Here is a 14,390-nt window from a genome sequence, read left to right as displayed (position 1 = left end):
TCACATTGCCTCTTTGATAATAGAACCCTCATATTTATCAAGGCACATGGCAACCATGAATAAAGACATTTCCTGGCCTTCTTTGCAGCTAGACGTAGCTAATGGCTAGGTTCTAGCCCATAAGATGTGACTAGAAGTGATATGTGCAACTTCCCACCATTTCCCATCTGCTGTCTTAAATGTAAATGAGATGGCAGGAGCTGCAGCACTCATCTTGGACCATGAGATGGAAAGTTGCACGGTAGGATAAAAGAGCAACAAAAGAGGGCCTGGGTTTCTGACAATGTCACATACTAGAGTTATCAAACCAGTTTGTCTCTTAAGCAAGAGAGCAATAGCTTGAACCTTAATGAAGTCACTGTTATTTTGAGTTTCTCTGTTAAAGCAGCCAAATGGGAATCCTGTCCAGCAGACGGATATTTATTTTTTAATGATCTATGCTCACCTCCTGGCTAGGTCTATCTAGTAGACTTTCTTCTCCATATTAATACTATCTCTATTCAGACTTTTGAACAAGTCCTCCTATTTCAAACCTTTTTTTTTTTTTTTTTAAAGATTGGCACCTGAGCTAACAACTAACTGTTGCCAATCTCCTTTTATTTTCTGCTTTTTCTCCCCAAATCCCCCAAGTACATAGCTGTATATTCTAGTTGTGGGTCCTTCCAGTTGTGGCATGTGGGACGCCACCTCAACGTGGCCTAACAAGCAGTGCCATGTCCGCACCCAGGATCCGAACCGGCGAAACCCTGGGCCGCCAAAGTGGAGCACACAAACTTAACCACTCAGCCACGGGGCTGGACCCTCAAACCTTTGATCAAACTATTTATGACAAAGTTATCTCCTTTAGGTAAGACAGACATTTTTATAATTTTTAAATAACACACATGATATCCCTAACCATTGCCTAACACTGATTGCTAATGTTATCAATTATTAGAGAGAATATCCAAATAATTCTCAGGGCAAGTTTTTCTCTCGTTACCAAGAGTAGGCTGCCAGAAAACTAGTAGGAGACAGAATAGACAGCAAGTATCTTAGTCCTTAAAAATAATTTAAATATATGTATACACACACGCAAGGACATCTCATCCCAATCTGGTTATTGGAGCTGCCATTGCCAAGAGAGGGGAAAGAATGTCTACTGGGAGACCTAGGAGCCAATAGGATGTGGAATTCCCTAGGGAATTTTTTTTTTTCTTTTGTTGCCTCTTCTTGGGCTTTTAACACTAATGTATCTGAAATTGATTTGGTTTGGGATCTTAAGACTGCTGACTTCCCAAAGATCCTTAGGTCCAGATGACTTCTGTTGGTCTCCCTTCCCCAAGCTTCACTCAGCATGTTGGTGTGCAGTCAATTTTCGGAGAACAAACAGCGTCCCTACCTTTTCATTTCTATCAACATGGGACCCCAGGGATATGACAAGCGTGCTGCTTTAGAATGAAATGATATGAGGGAGGAAGCCCGTGTAGGCCTTTTTAATTTGCTCAGCACTGGCCTCAGGCCAACACAAAGAGATAGTTTCTCCCCTGAACATCCTGATATCTGGTCTCAAGTGGAGTACCATACATGGTGCCTTCAGCGGCAAGGCTGTGGAAAGCCTTTTGCTATAAGTCCCGAAGTGCCTGAGGAACAGTGTGAAGCTAGCTGAGCCTGTCTCCAAGTCTCAGCTATGCATGAATTCCCTGCCAAAATTTAAAGTGAGTTTAAAAGAAACAATCCGAATGCTTGCTAACTTGTTTTGATTTTCCACATGACAAAACACTGGATTGTTATAGTATGTGTGTGTGTGTGTGTGTGTGTGTCACAGTGGCAGGCAGGAGGATAATTTGCAGCCCTGCCATTCTATGCAGAACATTAGATCCTAACAGAAATGTGAAGATAGAGAGCGAGCTGCTTACTAATCTCAGCTGTAATTCTCCTTCCCCCCACCTTAGGAACAAATCATCAGAGAGGGAAACACTAATATTTTGTGAGCTTAATCTCTACCAACCAACAAGAAATATTTACTTGGCCCTTTAACTCACCCTCATATGTGGCTCAAGAAGTACAATTGCCTAAAAAGTCATCAATCTCTCAGCTCATTGTTGGGTCAGTGACATGGAAAGGGCTGGATTTGCCCAAGGCAGCATGGCTCTGGGTCACTGCTGGCTTGGTGCTTTCACACTTGTTCCACTCAGATGGGTTGGAGATAAACCCTTCTGGACAATAACAGCTGGCTTCGTGCATGATTGGCAAGAAGTTTTGATCCCATATGGGAAATACGATGAAGTAAAAAGAGCTTGCACTTTGCAGTCAGTGAGACCTAGCTTACAATCCAAGAGGAACCTACCTACTGCCTGTGGGTTTCATTTTCTCATCTATGAAACTGAGACTAATAACATCTACCTTGTTGTGAATAGATTTAAGGTATGAAAAGGGCCTCCCACAGTTCCTGGCACAAGAGAGGTCCCCAATAATGCCTTCACTCTCATCACAGACGAGGCCAAGGGTAGTGAGAGAAGTACCTAAGCCGCTTCTTCAGATCTCTCTTTGATGAAGACACTGGGCTCCCCTCCGTGCAGGCAGGCACTCCGTGAATGCTTGTGGGTTGATCGACTCTCAACCCCAAAGAGAGTATTCTAAAGGCTGAGACGTGGCTTATGTAAAGCTGGCTTAAACATCAAACATGTTGGACATCAATGAAATAGGCTTTTCCATCTGATTTAGGGGTTTCACTCATTTTGCCTGCAGCTCCTTGAAGGGATTGATCAGATCAAGCATTTGTGATACTTCTACCCACTCTGATCCTCCTACTGGATGCTAGGCTAGGGCTCTCTATTCCTGTTTCCATACGTCTCCCTGTATTATTCAACAAACTTTGTGTTACTGTAGCTGTGACTGCAAAAAGGTGAAAATAAGAAACACTTGGCAACACAGCACATTTTTTGGTCCTGTTTTACATACTCAAGCTTGGTTTGCTCGCTATAGCCGCAGTCCCACAATAGCCAAAGTTCATGTAGGGAGAAAAACGTTATCAGGCTGGAGATAGTCAAGATGTCGGGAGGGAGAGTCTTTCTAAACTCCTAGGATGACTACCCAATTGAGTTCCATGTCTCTTGGCCTAAAGTAGAGTTATTATCTATTTAGCGACCTCTAATACGTTTTGTATACATGCTAGCTAAGCTCCTATTCTTCAGGTCAAATTCTTTTTAAACGTCTTTTCCTCTATGATAGCAGAATGTCAAACTTGGCAGGACCATACCCAAAATGACTGCTCCAAACAGGTAAAACTATGAAATAGTCCTTAAAAAACTAAGGTTCTGTAGCAGGTCTGGAAATGTTAGACATATAGTTATCCTCCCCTTAATTTATCATTCATTCCTTACATTGAAAATGAAAAGTGGTAAAGTGTGATCTCCTTAAGCATTAGTCAATAAGCACATTTTCTCCTAAATGCCCCTACCAGTGTTCATTTCTCAGGAGCCATAGGTGCCCCTGTCCTGAATCCACTAGCCATTTCCCTGAAAGATCGAGGAGGAAGCATGGATCAGGGCTAAGATGAGGGGCTTTGAAGGATGTGAGTCTCTGGTGATAGTCAATAGTAGGGTAATCTCATTTAAAAACAATTGCAATGACAAAACACATTACTCTACTCAGGACTGAAAGCACATTCCAATAGAGTTCAAAGATGAGAGCGAACAGCCAAGTGAGGGCTGGTATAAAACCTCATCTAAGGGCTGAAAAAGACTTCTTTTTCTCTCTCTTTAAATACACCAACATTTCCACTACAGAGACATTATGAAACAGACCCGTTTCAGCAGAACATCCAAGCCATACTTTGGCTTTTCATGTGTGCCTCTGTGGGTTCCAGTTGCTTCAAATATAACCTATGCTGCTGCAAAGGAGATTGCAAGGACTGTTTCCTTCTAGGTGCTTCTCTCTCCCTGACCTTCTAAAGTGGCCTAGATTGGATGCATTCCTACCCTACTTAATCTCATAGATTTAAAAACATCAGGAAAAAATGAACAAGACGGATCATCTCTGGCTGGATAAAGATGAAGACAAAGAGGAAGCAGGTTTCCAAATCAAGCAACATACAGCCAGATGTCCTCAGAATGGTCCAATGTTCTCCAAGGTAACACCACAGAAGGCCTGTGCACCTGCTCATCCTCCCCGTCCTGAGGGAGAAGAGGGCAGGGGGTCACCATCTCACCACCTGGCTGTTGTAGTCCTCAGTGACTGCCCCCTCTGTGTTCCCATCCTCCTTGGGCCACCGGTGGCCCCTGTGCTCCCGCTGCAGCCTCCGCTCCTCTCGCCTCTTTTGCCGGTGCCTCTGGTGCTCCAGTTGCTTGGTGTGGTGGTAGCGCTGCTGGAAGAGATCTTTTGCATACTCATAAAGCTGCATGTCCAGGAAGTTTAGCTCCTCTATGCGCTGGCGGGCACCCTCGTTGATCTCCACGTTGGAAGCCCGTGTGATGTTGAACTGCGTGAACGGGGAGATGAACTTGAGGTTGAATGTCCTCTCAAAGAGAAACTGTGTCTTCCTCTGGAATTCCGTGAGCCCAAAGAAGGCCATGTTCTTCAGGTTGTTTTTCGCGCTCTGCAAGAGGATGGTGTTTCTTTCACTCTCGTTCATGAAAGTCAAGTTGTAGCAGCCCACCAGGCTGAGGTCAGCTAGCATGCGCACTTGGCGGTTGTTGGCCAGGTTGTAGCTGCAGTCCATGAACTCCCGCAAGCTGACCCCAGACCAGTCGTCCCCAGGGTAGCAGGTAGGCAGTTCATCGGGGGTGGGACTTCTCCCATCACACATGTGGAGGGAAGTTTTCCATGTGGCCCCTCTCTGGACGTGTTTCCACTCGCTCAGGTAACGCGACACTGGATCCCGCAACATTGTGATGTAATAGAAATTCCTGGAAGAAATTAGAGGAAGAGTGTCAATTGTTGACAGCTATAACTCTAGGATTCTGGACCTCTGTGGTGTTTATATCAGCACTGAGTGAATGAGCTCTTCTGCCAGATGTTCATGTTAGAGCATTTGCCTGGATTTTCACCCATCAGACAAACGTTCCCACACGTACGTGTTTCCATAAACACTCGTGGACCAGTTTGCTATACCAAGTTTGCTGGGCTTTTCATCCCCACACCAGGGTGGGTAGGGACGCTGTGGTGGGATCGGATCATTCTTTCACTCAGCAGTTATTCACTGATTAAATTACTATCGGCAATAACAATACCTTATATTAAGAGAATACACCATGATTTTTGAAAGTTATTACACATCTGATGTTTTATTTGATTCTTACAACAAACTTTTGTAGCAGACATGGGACTATTTGATAAGGAAACATGCAAGGAGGTAAAGTGATTTACCCACAGTCGTGGGACTAGAAAGGGCAAAGCTGGAAGCCAATGCCCCTTAATCTTTTCTCTTTATTATATATATATATATATATATATATATATACATATACACACACACACACACACACATATGCTATTCTGGATTATGAGGTAGGTGGGGTTAGGGAAGGATATGTTGTATGTGGAAACTAAACCAACATTCGCTGAGCACCTACTATGTGCTAGGAACTGTGCTAAGTGCTTTATGGATACTAGCACAGATGGTCCTCAACATGACTTTATAAAGTGGGTTTTATTACTTTTTTTCAAAAAAGCTGAGAACACAGAGACTTAGAAAGGTGAAATATATAGCCCAAGATCCTAGAGCAAGTTAATACTTGCACTACATTCAAATCTAGGCCTATTTGGTTTCAGAATCCCTGTGCTTTCCTGTGCACCATAGTGGTATTTTAAAAACAAAAATGTAACTAATATTTATTGAGTGCCTATTAAGTGTCAGGTGCTTTAATTATTATTTTTACAGGTCTTATCTAATGACATGTTGTTGGAAAGTTGAGAAGAAAAATATTTTAATGATCAGGAAGAGATTGGGGTACGCCTGGCTTAAAAGGGCAAAAGAAAACAAGAAGAGAGCTGGAAAAGTGGACAGATAAAGACACAACAGTAAGCATTAGAAGAAAGCAAATATCGATTCAAAAATAAGAAAACCCCTCATCATTTGAGCATCTTACCAATGGAATGGGCTGTCCACCCCACTTCTGTCAGCAGGAGTGTTCAAGCAGGGCCTGGAAATCCTTTTGTCACAGAAGCCACAGAAAGGACCCTACTGAGGAACAGGTTGGACAAGAGGCCTCCAAGCTGTCTTCAGTTCCAAGAGCCTACTTTGTCCTTTTCTCCTTCCATGGGAGCCAATTTGATCCCAGTTTAATCCTAGTTCAGTCCTTGGTTCATTGAGGGGCCAGCTCCAGAAATATAAGGTCAGTATAAATGAACTCAAGAGTTCCCCTAGGCTAACAAATATGGTCCTCAAAAGTTCTGAAAAGAACACCAGGCTTCCCTGACACCTGTACAAATGACTAAAGTGCTGCTGAGAACTCTAGAGCCAAGGCTGGTGCTGGGTTGGACAGGGGCTCTGCCAGGTAGGCCTGAACATGACCCAATTATACAAGGTGAGAAGTACTTTTGTCCAAAGTGCCTGCCCTTAACCTGGCATCTAGAGGGCTGGGGCAAAGCTAGGTCATTTTTGCTTGATTCAGCTTAGTGTCTGCTCTTCAAAGAAACTTGACCACTAAAATAAATACACACACATGAGGATAGATGGATAGATGAATGGATGGATGGATGGATGATTAGAGAGAGAGAGAGAAATAATCTGTTGAGGAATGAATTTTTCTTATCACTGCATCATGTCATATTTTGTCAAATATCTGTTTTAACGAAGGGAGCCTTGTAGGTATTACTCACCTGAATCACCTATATGCTATTAGGGCATACATTTGCGGTTAAACATAAATGGTGATGTGTCTCATTCTATGTTTAAATCAAAGAGCATTTTAACTCTGCATGGAAAAACTGACCAAAAAACCTGGAGGAATTGGAAAGTCGCCACCTTTATTCTCAGAGCACTCCTCTCCACTGCTTGTTTAAGACAGAGGCTATCACATCAGAATACGTTCTAAGTTTGAAGAGAGCCAATTTGTCACCACACTTCAAAAATCAGCTTCAGGGGAAATTTTATTATTGCTTTGAAAGGAACAATGAGAGAGAAGAGGGAAAAGAAGACTATGTCACATTTTGAGTGTGTGTGGGAAGTAAGTGTCAATGGAGGTGATGAGAAGCTCAACAGAGAAGTTGAGTCAATGGAAAAGAACACATTCCCAATTCCCAAGGAAGAGAATCTGGCCTATAGAGGAGCTGAATAAATATACAAAAAAAAAAAAAACTAATTAATGAAGGTTTATTTTATCTTTAATGGAGATGCTTCATTCATTCAAGTCTAACTGATTGCTGCCTATACCATTTAAGAAAAAATATGTTTTTCAAGATTTGGGGGCAAAAGTTTTCTAACTTTGTTTTAAATTTCAATGATAACATTTTTATGTAGATAAACTCACCTAAACACTTGCATGCTAAATGCCTTCCCTGTTGACCAGACCCCAAGATCAATGATGTTACAAGCTTACTGTATGTCAGGCTCGATGCTAAGCGCATAGCCGATTTTAAGAATCCCATGAGGTAAGTGAACATCATTATTTCTTTTTTTCACTACGTGTTGAATAAACTTAAGATTTTGAGAGATGAAAATAAGCTGCCAAAGATCATACTGATAGTAAGTTACAGAACTTGAATTTAACCCAGGTTTGGCTTACTTCAAGAAGTACTCAGTCACTATATTATGAAGAAAAAAACCTCTTATTCCATGGGAAAAACTCAATCTAGTAGTACTTGCCTACTTGGCCAACCTAAACTAGATTTTTAAAAATGCATACCTTGTAAAAGCAATGAAAAAAATAAGGAATTTAAGGGTGCAGTGTTTTTATGCTGCTTTTTAAAATGAATTGATGAACTATAATATTTAAAACTATACATTTACTGTATTCAGTTATATTTAATGTTTAGCCAGACAGTTATGAAATGTGTTACAGAAACTTCAAAATCTTAAGTAACACTTGCTTCTCTTTAAATCAGGAGGAGGACTTTATTGAAATTGCCACAGACAGGCCAGCCTGATTCCTTGCTTGCCAACCACCATTTTACATTATTCTGTTGTCTTTCACTGTGACAGAATGACAATTCCATCAGTGGGAGAAAATTTCCCAAAAGGTCAGTAGGGAAAGCAGAAAATGACTGACACAGCTTCTGGGCTCTACAAGGAAACGGTGATGATAAAGTTTTGCTCAGAGTGGATGTTACTATAGTTGAAAATTATATAACATGCTGTCATTAACCCTACTTGAGTCCTATGTTGGAACTTCTTCACATTTCAATTCTACAAGCAGAGACTGAGTTTTATTTCACAAAACAATTGCGTAATAAATAGAGAAACAATAATAATGACAATGATATGTCAGGTGGGTTAAGGATACCAAACACACCAGGACAGAAGAATTTAAATCAGAGAAATCTTTGCATTGGGTCAAATAAGACCACAAATGGAAAATGTATAATTTCCCCGTTAATTGGACAAAACAGAAAACACACAAAAATATTTAAGTAGAAAATATGAATGATTATCAATTGGTAAGACTCAATCCCATTTATGTGTCTCATATTTAGACATGATCCATATTTTTAAAATAATCATAAGAGTTGGAGGATTTTAGGGTTGGGAATTACCATGGTTTGTGACATAAAGGTTAACTGGAACCTGCTCCTGGAATCTGAGAGGCTTTTGTCTTACTTGGGAAAACTGGCCACAGAGTTCCCAGTGCCTTTGTTCCATTAGAAATCCACATGGTCTCAAAGCTGACTGAAACTAGCCTGGCTTAGAATGGTCTTGGTTTCAAATTTAACTTTATTCAATTTAACATTGCATTTAACAATGACTAAACAAATTGAAGGGTAACATTTACATGAATAAAATAAGTCTCAAAAGTCTGCAAGCTCTCCTAGCCAAATAGGTAAGAGGTCAATTTGTAACTAAAACTCTGACATTAAGACATAAAAAGGTACTGGTGGAACATTTATGTTGACGAAGTACAAAGTTGTCCTTTCTTGTGGTTCTGGAACCGAGTGACTAGCAGCGTTTGGGTATTGCTTTAGTCAGGCATATTCTCACGTATGTTTGTTTCAATCCTGCAAAGCATTCAAAATAGAAAATTAGAAAAATAGTAAAAAGAAAATAATAGGGTTGAAGAAGACCCAACTATTGAAGGGAAAAAAACACTCAAAATTTGATTAATTAAATCATTTTTTCTCATCTCTATTTTTTTCTCTATTTTCATTTGCTTCTCTACTTTCAGAAAGAAAACTGAAAAAATCGTTGATGAAATGATATTTACCTCCAGGCCTCACACCCAATCTTCACTGTTTACAAGCTTTGCTCCAGTTTCATGAATCTCCTACCCACTCCAAAACAACAGAAACTCATTTTCTTCTGCTCCCATAACTCCCAATTCAGTTTCTAAGGGAAATACTTGAAGGTTTTAGTACTACTGAAATCTGCAACTTTGCTTTTTCGGCCTTCCTTGTTCAATAGCACAATGGAGTGTAAAACAAGGAATAGAAAAGAAGGACAAGCAGCTCTCAGCAGAGCCTGTTGTGGCCACAAGGCAGAGAACTTCATGAACTCCTTCTGTTCCTTTTAACTCAATCTTCTAAGCCTAGACAGTATCATCTGGTCGTCTATTTGTCCTTGCAGTTAACCAAAACTCTCCCCAGATTTTGGAAATAAAAATAAGTAAACTATTATTTTCCCCCCTCATCTATCCATTCAAGCAATAATTGAGTCCCCCTTGACCATCCGTATTTGCCAAGCACTGGGGCTAGGCAGTGGGGACTCAGAGATTACTAAGACATTGTCCTCAAGAGATCTCAGGTACCGAATGATTTTGGTAAAGTCAAAGAAATGCTAACCACCAACTTACGGGAAAGTTCTGCCAGTCTCCCTGGACCAGAAGAATCGCTAAGACAGATAACTTTGTCTCAGTGACAGCAGCCTGTCAGCAAGTCTTCCATTTGCTACCTACTTCATTGAGGGTTTGAGTGAATTCATTTAAGAATGTCTGTAAAGCAATCGCAGTTCTTTAGAATCTTCATTCTTGTGGTCCCAGGGTAATGATGGCAAATACCTGTGTACTCAGGAAGATTAGCGAACAGGGTGCCTTGCTTAGTTCAACAATCATTTTACATGATAATTATCATATGGGCCATCGCAGCTCACTCATGTTCAAAGACACAGAACTCACTTTTCCGTGCCTGCTTTAGAACCACTTTAGTGTCTTGCTCTGCTGTAAGGTAATCATATTAAAAAATTCTGACTACAGCACAAGGGCATTACTGCCTTCCTTCAGTCTCTGCTTTTTCCTTTGCTCATTTGCATCCTGCTCATCATCCTTCCTGGCCCAACTCAAGCCTCATATCCATCTTCCCTGACTTTTCCAGCCTCTAGAGTTTCCTGCCTCGCTTACTACACTTTTGACTTGCATGTGAAAGTCGTGGTCGCATCTACTCTTTAAGTCCCTTTTTGATAACTGGACCTCAGGCCTCATGTCCCACAGCACCTGACAAAAAGTCCTGCTCACAGCAGATATTCAATAAATGATGCTATGTGAAAGAAACGATTGTCACATGAGATAAGTGTATTTCCATGACTAAGCTTAATCTTGCTTTTGATAAACATGCCTTTCTTTTCTCTCCTAAAAAAAACCAATCTGATATTATTTTTGAATGTCCGAAATGCGTGAAAAGAGTAAAAAGATATATAATCTTCTAATACATCTATCATTTGATTGTGATGATTCATATGCAGAGAGACACAATCAATACAGACTTTGGATAAAAAGCAAAATATTTCATACAACAGGTAACTAGAAGAAATAAGGTTTTTTTTTAATGTTAAACTTACTAGTTTTCTTCCCTACTGCTTCAAGAATCTGTCTTTCACTAAATAGTTTATTGTATAATTGCTCATTTCTTTATTTAGCAAGTCACTTCACTAACACATGCTTATGGAGGGTTTGATATGTGTAAGGAGCTGCTCTAGGAAATGTGGAGAACAGAAAAAAAGAATAAAATGCCCTCAAGTAGCCTGGGTGTGCAGGTGGTAGATTAGAAAAAGGTATTGATGAGCAAGTTATGAGGTAAGGGGTGGACAAGGAATATTTCAGAGAATATTTAAGAATGTACAGAGAGCAGAGTGGCCTAATTAGATCAGGAAGTTCATGTTGTGCACTTCACTAAACGTTTGTTTAACAAATGAATGAATGAAAGGAGGGCATAAACTGGAACAGGATACTGAGGCCAAATTATCATGGGCTCTGAATGCAACTGTGAATTGCTAAAAGAGGAAAAGTGTTCATTTAGAAAGATTCATTTGACAACAGTGTTTAGGAAAGACAAAAGTAGGCTGAGACCAGGAGAGACATTTGGCAGCCATGGTGAGAGACCCGCAGGAAAGACCCATGCACATTGATAAGAAGAAACAAGGAATCTCACACGCCCTTCTGTCATCGCTCCCTCCCCCTTTCTCACTGTCAGCTTCTTTTAAACTACGTTTTCCTCCTCCGTATTTCCTTCTTCCCCTCTATCTAATCCTTCCTTTCTATCCTGCCGTGGAAAAGAGGCAGACCTAGTACACTCATCAAAATGGTGCAATGAATAGTGTAATAAGTCTCTGGAATCATTCCGCCTGTGGTGGTTAAAAAATATTCACTTTTATGAGTGAATTCACTCTTCTGACTTGCCTAGCGAACAAAAACACATCTGAAAGAATCTACAAAAGGCTAAGTTCACAGGGGAGGTTTAACAAATATATTCCTTCTCACATTAGCTTAAGCCTTGTAAAATCAAGCAACAAAATTAAAATCACGCTCCACAATTCTATGCATTCAGAAAAACCAGTTCAAGTAGAAGCAATTCCAGCCATCCTTCTGTGATGTCCTCCAAGGGAGGGATTTCTGCCCCCTGAAACCTGTGCCTTTCCTGCTTTGTCTTCATTCCGGTGACCAGTGATTGCCTTATCCCTCAAACAGGCTTTATGCTTTATTCATCTTTCATCCTCCAGAGCATATGATACATGACCTTATGCATCATGGATGTTCAGTTGTTCAATGTTTGTGGAATGAATGAATATATAAATTTTATCAGCCACTGTTTCAGGGATTCTGATGGTGATGCCCACGGAAAACAACTTGTTGGTGCTTCAACCAACAGAAGTGGCCCAGGCAAACGGTTTCCCTTAGCCTAGACCTTGTGAAATATATGGGAAATAATCAATTTCTCCTCCTTCCTCTTGCCCTACAGACTTTGAAATGAGTTGTCCCTACATAATCAAGTTTTGCCAAAGCTCAGTGTCTCACAAAGAACCCCCTGAGCAATTGTAAGGTGGACTTGAGGGCACCTGAAGGAGATCTTTGGTCCTCACCGTGGAATATGCACAGACACCTGGTACATCTTAAACGTTTATAAGCTGATGTGTGCATTTTCAAAACGTGAAACTTAGCTCCCCCTCCGCCCTGCTGTACTGTGTGCTGGAGTCATTTTCCAAATGCTCAGAGTGGAATTAATTTCCTGACTCTCTTTAGAGTCGCACACTCATTATGGGCTGCCCATTCTTCATTATCTCAGTAGAGAATTATCTGTACTATACTGTGTCTGATAGTGGGACTCGCAGCAGTTAGAGCTGGGCAATCACACTGCCCTTTGACACAGTGATGAAAAGACCTTTTATTTGAGCCTTGAAAACAAATTAGGAATTTAAGAATGATGATCTAAGCAAATGGGAAATTGGGAACTATGATTGTTAAGTATCATAATAAAGAACTTTAGGAGGCCGACAATGGTGTGTGTCAGAGCGACTGGTTCCAGGGGCGTCCACGATTGTGAGGGGAAAATGGAGACACGGACATGTGGTTATCTTACCTCACACAGAAGCCACACAGCCCACACCATGCTGCCATCACCTCCTCCTTCCAAAGCAGCCAGAGCCTTTTGGCTAAGTCGTTTTTATCTTACTTACTACCCAGAGATCGTGACTCTTTTCATTTGGCAAAATAATGGGGAGAGGAATGCCCACAGCACTGCCCTCAGGAAGACAGAGGCTCTGCATCCCTTTTCTTTACCTGTGTACCTGACAACTTTAAGGGGGGGGAATTCTTTGGCTGTAGCTGGTCTTTCTTTCTTTCTTCCTTTTTTCTTTTAATCATTGATCCCCCTGCACCCAGTTAGAAATGCAATGCATTGTCATTATGGAAAATATGAGCAATGCAGAACAGTAAAAAAGAAGAAAATAAATATTACTTACAATTACTTCACTCAGATATAACCACAGTTAAATATATATATTTCTTTCTTTTACATATTTGAGATCATAATTTACATTATTTTCAACCTGTATTTTAACTTAAAAATACAAGGTAAACATTTTTTACATTTTATTTAATATCCTTCCATAAAAGCATAATATTCCAACTATGGATGTACCATAATTTATGTGATCCATCGCCCAGTTTTGGACAATTAAACTGATTCTATTTGGCCGGCAGCTATTATAAACAATAATCTGATGAACATCCTCAGCCATCAGTATTAGTGTAGAGAATAAATTGCTATGAGTAGAATTTCTGAGTCAAGAGAATTGCCCCCATTTCATTGTCAAAATGCCAAAATACAGCCTACCACAGTCAGCACAGGAAAGCACAGGGCCATTTCATGAAGCCTGACATCATCGGGCGCCAGGAGATAAGTCACCTGGAAGCCAAGGGAGGGCTGTGAAACAGGCTCCTGGCTCTGCTCCCTCCCAGCTGGACCAGGAAATTGCCCTGCCGGATCATGGATCATGAGCCTAAGATGGACATTCCACAACAGCCAGGGAGGGGTTTGTGACAAGTTGGTGAGAAACACTCTTCCAAAAAGATTTATTTTGTACTTAGTGAGCAGCTGGAATATATAATTAGAGACTAAACATTTGTGGAATCAAATCCCAGTCATCAGCACTACAGCTATATTAAAGATGACATCTGGATCAGAAAGATGGAGGTTCCTCGCCCAATTATACTCAGAGTTGGTCCTCAAAGAAGCAGCCTCTTGAGAGGCAGCTTTTCTGCAATGTCCGGTGTCAGTTAACTTTAAGTATGAGAAGGCACACAGGATACTGAACCAACCAAACAAAAGCATGAAATAAGAGGCTTCCGGACGTTACTGGTTATTTCTCAGTGATGATCACTCCATCTCCCAATTTCCTAAAGGAAGAGGTAGTATTTACCAATAAGATAAAATTTTAAATCCTGTCATGTTGCTGATTTATATTGACGTGAAACCTATGAGCCTCAGACTCACTAAAATGCCACGATTTTCCGTGGTTGTCATATTTGCTTTCACTTTCCCCCAAG

At 40.8% G+C, this 14,390-nt stretch overlaps 1 protein-coding gene across 1 annotated transcript in view; it reads right to left on the bottom strand.

The window, feature by feature from the left end:
• Positions 1 to 594: 594 nt before the first annotated feature.
• HS6ST3 (heparan sulfate 6-O-sulfotransferase 3) overlaps positions 595 to 14,390 on the bottom strand; it is a 662,390-nt gene continuing 648,594 nt past the window's right edge. Inside the window, exon 2 of the mRNA XM_023621737.2 lies at positions 595 to 4,889. Coding sequence (XP_023477505.1) covers positions 4,181 to 4,889 — 709 coding nt within the window. The 3' untranslated portion in view covers positions 595 to 4,180. The remainder of the gene's footprint in view (positions 4,890 to 14,390) is intronic.

This window comes from Equus caballus, chromosome 17, assembly GCF_041296265.1.
Source record: "Equus caballus isolate H_3958 breed thoroughbred chromosome 17, TB-T2T, whole genome shotgun sequence".
Lineage (NCBI taxonomy): Eukaryota > Metazoa > Chordata > Mammalia > Perissodactyla > Equidae > Equus > Equus caballus.
This window is presented reverse-complemented; position numbering and strand designations above follow the sequence as displayed.